The sequence below is a fragment of the Vicia villosa genome, linkage group LG5, assembly GCF_029867415.1.
Source record: "Vicia villosa cultivar HV-30 ecotype Madison, WI linkage group LG5, Vvil1.0, whole genome shotgun sequence".
Taxonomy (NCBI): Eukaryota; Viridiplantae; Streptophyta; class Magnoliopsida; order Fabales; family Fabaceae; genus Vicia; species Vicia villosa.
Genome location: NC_081184.1, coordinates 27,663,953 through 27,674,967, shown reverse-complemented (window position 1 = coordinate 27,674,967; position 11,015 = coordinate 27,663,953). Strand labels below are relative to the sequence as shown.

Below are 11,015 nucleotides of genomic sequence, written 5' to 3'. Positions count from 1 at the left end.
AGTGCCAACTAAAGCCAAAAAGCCAAGTATGAGTGATCTTGTAAGTGTGTAACTTGTTCCAATGACTTATTTGGTATGTTATGTTTATTTACCAAATATAACTATATGTTGTCATAACATGTGAAAATAATGATATCACCAAGGAAAAAGTCCAAGATTGTCGCATCTCCAAAAGAAAGAGTGACATACTTAGGATTTTGAAGACAAAGGATATAATGGGACCTGGGAGGGCTCCAAAGGATTCATTTGTAATTTCGAAAGAAGACTCAAGTATTGGAAGTGCTAATGGGAACAAGAATTAGGATGACATCGAGAAGAGCATGTCTCAATGAAGACTTAGGAGTGAAATAAATGGACCTTATGTGTTTTGTTTGGAACTTATGAACCTTATGTGTTTTGGTTGAACCTTATGTATTATGAACCAAGTGTTTTGTTATGTACTATGAACCTTATGTATGTTGTATTAGAGCTCAATATTGTGTACTTTGAAACTTATGTAATAGAGCTCAACATTTTGTATGTTGTATTTTGAACCTTATCAATCTTATGTATTTTGTATTCTGAGTCTAAAACCATCTTGCCAATTATAGTCAGGTTACAAGCTTTTTATACCAAAATTTTCAAATTATGTCAACTTAATCACAACAAACTATATTGCAACAACTACATTTCATAACATTAATCAAGTACAATACACCTATTTGAGCAACTACATTGAAAATTCAATATAATAATCAAGTTCAACAACTACATTGCAACATTATTCATGTTCAACAACTACATTGCAAAATCACTACATCACACCTAGTTCAGCAACTACATTTCATAACAAAATACTAATTGATCATAAAGGACACAACAAAACACAGCATCTTCAATCTTCCATGAAATTTCTCCGTTTTCAACTTGATCTTCAAGTTCTTGTTCTTCTTCCTTAAATCTTCATACAAGGACTTCATATATCTCTCAGATAACATGGCTTCCAACTCTGAGTTCGTAATGGCTACATCTTCATTTCCGAATTTTCTCCAAGATCTTCATCCCATATGAATGGATTACACTTATTAGCACTTCTCTAATAAGGACATCTAAAAAATAACCTTCCTTTATTTGGTCCATTCTTGCATTGATATGAGACCATTCGAACCTGACACCCACAAAACTTCCTAACTCGTGATTTTACTGAAGCAGAAGAAATTTATGTTATCAAGCCGCAGGAGGAGGAAGATGAACTACCTAGATGAATGAAGTGAGAAGATGAACAAATGAATCAAATACCTTGAATATTTTCACGATGATAAAGAAGATAACAAATAGGAAATAACTTAGGTCAAATGAAATAAGCTTCCTCTTTAAATTAGGTTAGTTGTCACGCTATAATTCATGGAAGTATAATAAAGAAATTATTTACTCCACCTGTCTTGCCACATAAGTAGCCGTTAATCGTATTTGACGATAGGGATCAATTATTCAGACGAAAAATTTTAAAGGGATGATTTCTTGAAGGAAAATATAAGAGGGACTAAAAATGAAATCTAGAATATTTAGAGGGACTAAAAAGTTCATTGACCCAAAAATTTATAGGCAACACTCATATCTCGTGTATAAAATTTAAGCAACGGTTATGTCAATGTTGTATCAGAATGAAGATAATATTAAAATATTGAAAAAATATGAAAATCGTGGTTTAATGTATACACAACAATTATAAAATTGAAGTCTAAACATAATCCAAAAAACTGCAGTTTAAACTAAGTTGAAAAATCGTGGGCTCTATGTATGTCTTAAGGGGTGGTTTTATGAATTTGGAGGGCTAAAGTAAAAAACTGCGGCCATAGAGAATAGGCAACGACCACCTGGACCACACTTCAAAATCAGTGGGGTGGAACTGAGGTGGACTGGTCGTTCAAACCTTCTATCGGTCGTTCAGGAGGCCTTATAACTATGTGGAGGAAGGGGCTATTCAATTCTTGCTTTAGTTTTCAGGGGATGGTTTTATGGGAGTGTGTGGCTGTTGGAAAAATAATTTAGTTTACATAGTTAATATATACTCTTCATGTTTCCTTGACAAGAAGAGGAAGTTATGGAAGGAGTTAAAGTCTTTTAAAATGAGATTTCCGAAAGGAGCTTGGCTGTTGGGGGGTGACTTCAATGCTGTTCATGAAGAAGCTGAACGGAAAAGTGAAAATGGTGTGGTTAACAGACGGGAGTTGGAAGAGTTTAATAAGTTCATTGATAATATGGAATTGGTTGATCCTCCTGTTCTTGGTAAGAGATTTACCTGGTTTAGTGTGGATGGCAGAGCTATGAGTCGTTTGGATAGATTTCTGATTTCAGAGAGCTTGGTAGAGGATTGGAAGGTGGTGTCATACCCCTAATTTTGCCCTAAAGCTTTTTCATTTAATTCATTTGCATTAACACCGATCAATTCGACTACATCCAAAATAAGTTTTGTCTCCGCACATTGCATTTCAAATCAGCATGAAATTTGCTATTAGTTTCTCATTATTTCAATTAGTAAATCATTTTAAGTTTTGCATAATTTTATTAAAATTTGCATCTTAATTCATTCATAGTACCTCATATACATCATTCCGCATTTAAATTAAAGAGTTGAATTTGCAGTGTCATTTAATCGACAAGTTAACTATTTTATAATTGTATTTTGTTATTATTATTATTATTATTTTAATCATGACATATTTTATTCTTTTTACTTCACTTTGCATTCATTTTACTAGAATATACATTTTTTTGTGTCACATTTTTAGGTCTAGGTCCATTTTCTTTAATAGTTATCCATTAAATAAAAAAAATCAAATTCATTTACACTATCCACCATAGCTAATTACACACATGAGTACATCATGAAAAGACAAACAAATTGAACTCCCATGCTGCAACGGTCTTCTTTATCATCTTCACATCTCACCATCATCCAGCTTGCACAAAACAACAAAAACCATGCTATCCCATGTGGTCCAAAATGCTGCTCCACCACTGACCTTGCTGTATCATAAACGATCAAAACATTGCACCAAAATAGGCAAATACAAACCTGCATCAAAAAGCAACATAACAGAGCATCAAAAGTGTTCAAATTCACCAAGTTTTCCCCCTCAAAGTCTCATCAAAAACCCTAATCTCCTCCCTATATAAACAACCTCATTCTTCAGCAATAGGGGAGCCACACGAAAAAACACCAAACCTCTGTCAAAGTTCCTCTAACCTTACAACATCAACATTCAACCACCAACTCTCATCCCTCACGAACCAACTCAGAGCACTCTGAAGCTCACACACAAAACCAGTAAACAACCTCACCACATTCAAAAACTCATACACCATAGTTCAACTTCCACAACATACTCACTCACCTTTCAACCATCTCACTGCAACCTGTACCCTCATACCTTCATAAACTCAAACAACCAATTCATATACGATTCACTCATCACCCACACAACCTTCACTCGTTCAAACTTTCACCTCATTTCAGAACCTTCAAACTCACGTCCTAACACCACACTCACCCTCGAAACCGTGACACTCAATACTCACGAGCAACAACAACAGTGTTCGCAAAAGAAATCGCGAAGAAGAGGAAGACGTAGGGTAGAGCAATCTGAGACAAAGTCAGAAGCAAACAACATACCTGGTTTTAATCCTTTCTTTCTTCATTTTGATATTGTTGATTTTGCACATTTATTTTCAGTTTTCCATCATATACTGTAAGAACCTCTGAATTAGTGGATCTGGGTTTATATTGGGATTGATTGGGGTTGAGGGTATTTTGTTGTTTGTTTTTGCTTTATCGTGAGAATGATGAACAAAAGCAGAAGAGAGATCGAGATAGATTTTAGGTATGTTCTTGTTTCATGAATCGAGAGTGCGAGAAATCGAGAGAGAGAGAGCCATACCGTAAGCCGAGATCGAGAGCGAGAACTAAGAGAAATTATCGTGAGAATCGAGAGAGAGCCATGGCGTGAGAGCTGAGATTGAGTGAGGAAGAGCTTTTTCTATTTTTTCTGGGAATGAGACATGACGAATAAAAAAGCAGAGAGTGATCGAGGGCTATGAGAGATTGCTGAGCGTTATTTTTATTTTCTTTTTGTTCGATAAAAATCGGTTTTTGAATGGCAGATGTTCAGTGTGTGGCGGCTGGCTTTTGGTTAAGGTTTCTCTAGGGTTTGTTTCAAATCTGATAAGCCAATCCGGCCCGATTCATATCCAAAGCATTTGAATTTTTTTTATTTCATTAAAACTATTTTAGTTAATTAACTTCAGTAGTTAAATTATAACTATTTTAGTTAGTTAACCAAACTTATTTGATTCATTAATTTTATTAGTTGATTGTTAATTACTTAAATTAATTAGTTAAATATAGTTTAATTGATTAAGTCCAATAGAATATTTCGAAACCTCAAAAATAATTTATATTCAATTTTCACAATAAATTTCTCGATTCAACGTCGAGTCCTTTCTTTACAAAAAAAATTCTTTAAACCATACCGAAAGATCGAGTGACAAGAAGTGTACACCTCTTGAATACCTCGACTCTTTTGGATTAAAACATTAAATAAAAACCTTTCATTAATCAAATCAAATGATCAAGTGACAAGAAGTGAACACCTCTTGAATACCTCGATCTTTTGAATTAAAACACAATAATCCAATCAAGAGAACAAGTGACAAGAAGTGAACACCTCTTGAATACCTTGATCTTTTGAATAAAAATACATTAATCAAATCAAGAGAACAAGTGACAAGAAGTGAACACCTCTTGAATACCTTGATCTTTTGAATTAAAATACAATAATCCAATCAAGAGAACAAGTGACAAGAAGTGAACACCTCTTGAATACCTTGATCTTTTGAATAAAAATACATTAATCAAATCAAGAGAACAAGTGACAAGAAGTGAACACCTCTTGAATACCTTGATCTTTTGAATAAAAAATACATTAATTAAACCGAAAGATCGAGTGACAAGAAGTGCACACCTCTTGAATACCTTGATCTTTTGAATTAAAACACTTTAATTAACAAGGACAACAGGTGACAATGGGGCTCGCTCCTGTTGAATACCTTGGGTAAAGGACGCGCTAGGTGAACACCTATGCTTAAACACTTTATTAAACGTCCGCAATCATCCATCCTAAAATTAACCAACAAACTCGTAGTTCTTTAGAACTACAATCGCTCTGATTCTTCCATTGAAGATATGTAGGCACGAGACTCAAATGTCTTGGCGAGCACACTAAAAATAAAAAATATAATTTCGTAGTCTCGAACTACGATTGCTCTGACTTTCCCCATTGGGAATACGTAGGCACAAGATACAAACGTCTTGGCGAGCATAATAATAAAAAAATCTTTTCTTTTTCCTCCATAATAAAAAAACCCAAAAACATGTTCTTTTCTCTTAATGAAATAAACATAGACTTAAGCTAACACTCGATTACAAAACAACTAAATGGTTCCCATCGAGTACGATGGAGGTAAGGGGTGCTAATACCTTCCCCTTGCTTAACCGACTCCCGAACCCAAATTTGGTTGCGAAGACCATCTTTGTCCATTTCATTTCATTTGTGGGTTTTATCAATATTTTCCCATTCCCATTGGAATAAATAAAATTTGGTGGCGACTCTGTTTGTTACCATTTCGTGGCGATCATTTTTTGACCCGCGACAGCTGGCGACTCTGCTGGGGACAATTCCCATTCCTAAGCGAGTCTACCCTAGTTTAGTTGTTATTTATATTGTTTGTTAGCTTTGTCTATTCTATTTGTTTCATGTATATATTTTTCCTTATCTTGCTTATTTACTTGTGGGATTTGGGAGTATTACTTTTTGAGTGAAGCTCTCAACCCGAGCTTGGAAAAACAAGAGAGAAACATAAGTTAGGAGGTGGTTGTGTAGTGTTAGTCCCCAAGGTGAACACCTTGAATGGATAATACGAAAACCCCACTTGGAGGAGACTTATTCATGAAATTTTTCATAAGATGGCTAGCCCATCGCATGAAGAAAATCTGATTTCGTCGTTAACTCCAAGGACCTTTAGAACCCGTTCCATCTATGGTGATGTAGACATCTCTACTATCAAAAATCTTAGAGCCATCATGTGAGGGGATCTTTGGGTAAAAGAACTTTGGACTATCCCATCATAAGGAGTGTTCCTCATTAGGTTGTGTTTTTCCCAGATTACATCCATCTATTTTATAGCATCGTATTATATTTCATAAGGTATGTATGCCATTGCATCTCATAAGAATCACTCTTGCATAAACAATCATCATGCATTTGCATTCATTAAAACATGCATTTCCTAGAATCCAATATTCATACCTTTCTTCCTCCAACAGTTAACAAGGCAAGCTGATTCCCTGACATCCCTATCAGACGCGTAGTGTTTCTCGAAAAAGAATGGCTGACCAAGAGCAACACAACATGGAAGTTAGGATGGAAATCGATGAGCTGAAAGGAAGCATCACCAAACTCACTGAGATGATGCAAGTACTGATTGCTAGGGATGCTGTACCCCAAAGAACTTTCATAGCTGAAGTCTCCGAAGTTGATGAGGATCCCATTCCTGTTCAAAGGCCGCCTTCTAGCTGGCCAGAATTTGGTTTACCACCTGGTTATACTCCCCCATTCGCAAATACCTTGGGAGTAGGACTTTCTGCGCAGCAGATTGCACCAATACCAATCATTGCTGAACAGCCTCCAATTGTTCACACTACTATTCATCCTCCTCCTTTTGTCTATCATGTTGATGATCCCGAACGTGGTGATCAAGAACACAACCACGAGGTGGAAGAAGTGAAAGAAAAGTACAATGTCCTCGAGAAAAGGTTGAAAGTCATTGAAGGAAATGACATCTTTGGATTTGATACCATGAACCTCTACTTGGTTTCTGACTTGACTGTGCCTGCAAAGTTCAAAGTCCCTGAGTTCGAGAAATACAAGGGGCATACTTGTCCTAAAGATCATCTGACTATGTACTTTCGCAAGATGGCCGCCTATGCCAACAATGACAAATTGCTCGTCCACATCTTTCAAGATAGCTTAGCTGGAGCTTCTCTGAAATGGTACATGAGTTTGAAGAGGGAGCATATCCAAACATGGAGAGACTTAGGCGAAGCTTTCCTGAAACAATACAAGTACAACATGGACTTAGCCCCTGATCGCAGACAACTTCAGACCATGACAATGAGAGATAGGGAAACTTTCAAAGTGTATGCCCAACGTTGGAGAGAGCTGGCTGCTCAAGTCGAACCTCCTCTTGCTGAAAAAGAGCTTACTTGCATGTTTATGGATACCTTGCATCCAGTCTTCTATGAGAAAATGATTGGAAGCGTCTCTTCTAGCTTTGCTGACCTGGTCACTATTGGAGAAAGGGTCGAAGAAGGTCTAAAAAATGGCAAGATTGTCAACGCTGCTGAATCATCCAACAACAACCAAGCAAAGAGATTCTCTGGAAACTTCCATAGAAAGAAAGAAGGTGAAGCTAATGCTGTAGTGACTGGTGCTGAAGGAACGCAGAATCCACAACCCTTCCAAGCTTCGACTTATCCACAAGCGCCATTCATGCCTTACTATCAGTATCCGCATGTCGCAGCTGCTCAACATCAACAACCATACTTTCCAATGCCATCGCATCAACAACCGTGGAACGCTTCTCATCAGAATGCTTCACAAAGTACTCCTCAGAATGCTCAACAAAGTCAAAATGGGCAGAATCAGAATAAGCCTCAGAAAGGTCCACCAAAGGAGCCTCGCCGCATCGACCCAATTCCGATGACTTACACCGAATTGTGGCCTGCACTCGTCCATAAGTTGCTGGTAGCCCCTAGGCCAACTAAAGCTCCAACACCACCATTCTCCAAAGGATACAATCCGAATGCTAAGTGTGCTTTTCATAGTGGAGTGGTTGGTCATTCCATTGAAGACTGCTGGGTTCTGAAGGAGAAGGTTCAAGACCTGATTGAGAGCAAGATGCTCACCTTTCGAGATGTTAATCCGAATGTGATCACCAACCCCCTACCTTCGTGAGTGCCAAGACACAAAGGATTCTCCTAAAGCCAGATATCAGACGGGAAAGCTCATCCTTGCTACTGATAGTTACTAGGCCTCTGTCATTCATTTTCAATTTTCCTTGTTTGTGTTGTGCTTTGTTGCATTTTGAATTCTATAATCCTTAATCGTAATTTTAATGAAATGAGCATTTGCTTTTTTTTTGAATCAATCATGACATTTTCTCTTGCTTTACTTCCGTATTGTAATACGGTGAACTGACTTTTTATCGATCGAAATGTCGCGGTTAAGCATGAGTCGCCACCGACTTTTATTTTATCCAATTTAAGGAAAGGCTAAAAGAAAAGAAAAAGACCTTAAAAGATTTTGAGTTCGGGGGGTAAGTTATGCAAAGGGAAGGTGTAAGGCACCCTTTGCATCCATGGTTATCCATGGGCTCTTAATTGCTTAGCTCACTTTTGTTTGTTTGAATTTGTTTTAAAAAAAACAGTGTATGAATAGAAATTTTGAATAAGAACTATAGCTTGTAAATAAGCGTAGTCTTTTTGAATTTGATTTGAAAAGAGTGAGAAAATAGTTTTTGAATTTAGAGCAAGCAATTAGTAGCAACTACCCTAAGTTTGAAAATTCGTTCTTTTAGCTTTTCGAGGCGAAAGGATCTATCCATACCATGAGAGGGCAAGAAGTCTTTCAATTGGATGTGTAAGGGTCATCGAATTATCATTCGCCCTAAGACTGTCCCATGCCATAAAGAGGGCAGGTAGGCTAAGGGAAGGATATAATAGTCATTAATCTTTTTAGGCATCATGCGAGGATACCTTAGCAATAGGACAATCATCCTTATTTTTCCGAGGCAGCATCGAGGGATAACATTGATGATAATGAACTGAGGGCAACATTTGTTTTGCTTTAGGTATCCTCGGAATCGAGGGACTTTTGACTATTTAGTACACTTAAAGGCAACAAGGCAACAAAGGCAACCAGAGGGATTACCCTAAAGGTGTGTGGGTGCAACAATCACGTGGTTAACTTCGATTGCATTTATCTTGTAGTTAGGTGATCTATGTTCAATTCATGGTTTGCACTCCCTAAATTACTAACCACGCAGTAAAAATAATATCACAATTTAAGTGCCTTCAAGGCCAATCAATACAACCAGTAAACAGTTACATAATAATGGGGAAGGGGACAATGAAACCAGCGGATCCCTTAATAGGGTTTGACATAAGTAATAAAAAGTAAGGTTTAGGGTTACCAACGTCTGTAGCTTTGGCAGTTTGACAAACCTTTGGCTTTGATTGATGAAGGTTGATGGGCAGAGGTTTGCCTTGAGCATGAAGCATTGACCCTGACCATTAAGGAAAAAAGAAAACAGTGAGTGCATTGATTGATCGAACCAAACCTTATTTTTGGGCAAAAAGGCAAAAAATAATGAAATAAAATAAAGGTCAAATTGAATAAGAAAAGACTAAAAACTTAGCTTTTGATCAGTGGAGCGCATGGGCGGAGGCTTCTGACGATAAACCTGAAAAGTTGGGCATAAAGAAAAAGGATGTAGTGAGTGTATGGCTAATTCATTAATTATAGAGGCAAATCTTATTTTAATTTGAAAGGCAGAAATAAAAATAAATGACTTTAAATTTAAATGAAAATAAAGTAGTGTTAAATAAAAATAAAACAAGTTGGGAACTTAGCTTCGAATTTGATCTGATATGGTTGGCGGGAAGCCTCGGAGGTAAACCCTGAAAAGTGGCAAAGGCAGAGAGAGGAGAGAGGGGGTGAATGTATGCACAGTTCGTTTAAATGATGAACCCTAATAAAAGGAAACAAAATAGACTTTGAGTTAAAGAGAATACTTAGCTTTTCGATTGGCATGGCGCATGGCTGAAGGATTTTGGGTGCATGGTAGAGGTGCAGCTCTTGGACGTTAGATCTGGATTATTGGAGATCTCGTGGCGAAAGTGAGGATGAATTTGCGAATACCCCGAGAATAGATAAGCAGTTCGAATGTATCTCGCAATAAACAAGAAAATGTTAGTAACCTTGTATATATATAAAAAATATATATATATAAGCGATGATAAAAATATGAACAAGTATAAGGACAACTAAATTTAACACATAAAATTGAAATAATTATTTGTGGTATTTTCATAGAAAAAATCTAATTAACTTAATATCTTGTATCCTTTTTTAACTTGCTCCTAAAACATAAATAAAAATACTTTCTAAACAAACTATACTTAAATGGGTGTGTAAAAAGGAATTGAGGTGTTTGTTAGTAAAATGCTAGAAACATAAGAATAATGGCCCAAGGCCCATATATATATATCAAACCCTAATATTACACACAAATGAAATGGCAAAATATAATCACCACATGGGGCTGCGCCCCTTCATGACCTTACCATCCAATTTTTTATTATAAAACTCACGGCCCAGTAGGATGGTGACACGTGGCGAGGCTTTTTAATTAACAAAAAAAAAAATTGAGATACAACCAAACTTTTAACGTGAGAACATAAGTGCAGAGTTTTAGTTCATCTTCTTCTTTCCACAAATCCAGATCCCAAATCAAAACCAAAAATTGCTTCTCAATGGAATCAAACAATAAGAACCTCCGTAAAACCGATAAATCACAAAGGCATAACAGTTACCGATTTAGGGATTTCAAGGAGGAGCTCGCGGTCGGAGTTGACGTCTGATGCGGTCCGGTGGCGGCGCTACAATCGTTGACGCGGTGGTGGTGCGTTGATTTTGGAGATCCAACGCAGATTCTTGACATTGCTTTTGATTTGTGGTGGCTTATGATGCATCGGCTGAGTTGAATGAACACCTTCGATGATGATATTGCATTTGAGTCGGTCTTCGACTCTATCTCTTCTTTTTTCTATAAACAAAAACATATAACAATGTGCTGTGATGTTAGTTCAAGATTATTGAATTTGTTGTGAATTGCCTCTGTTTCCTGTTGTGGTT

At 36.8% G+C, this 11,015-nt stretch overlaps 1 protein-coding gene across 1 annotated transcript; it reads left to right on the top strand.

Moving 5' to 3' along the window:
- The first annotated feature begins 6,425 nt into the window (after positions 1–6,425).
- On the top strand, positions 6,426–8,054 carry LOC131604420 (uncharacterized). Its single transcript, XM_058876862.1, has one exon. The coding sequence runs from the start codon at positions 6,426–6,428 to the stop codon at positions 8,052–8,054; it is 1,629 nt and encodes a 542-aa protein (XP_058732845.1).
- The last annotated feature ends 2,961 nt before the right edge of the window (positions 8,055–11,015 follow it).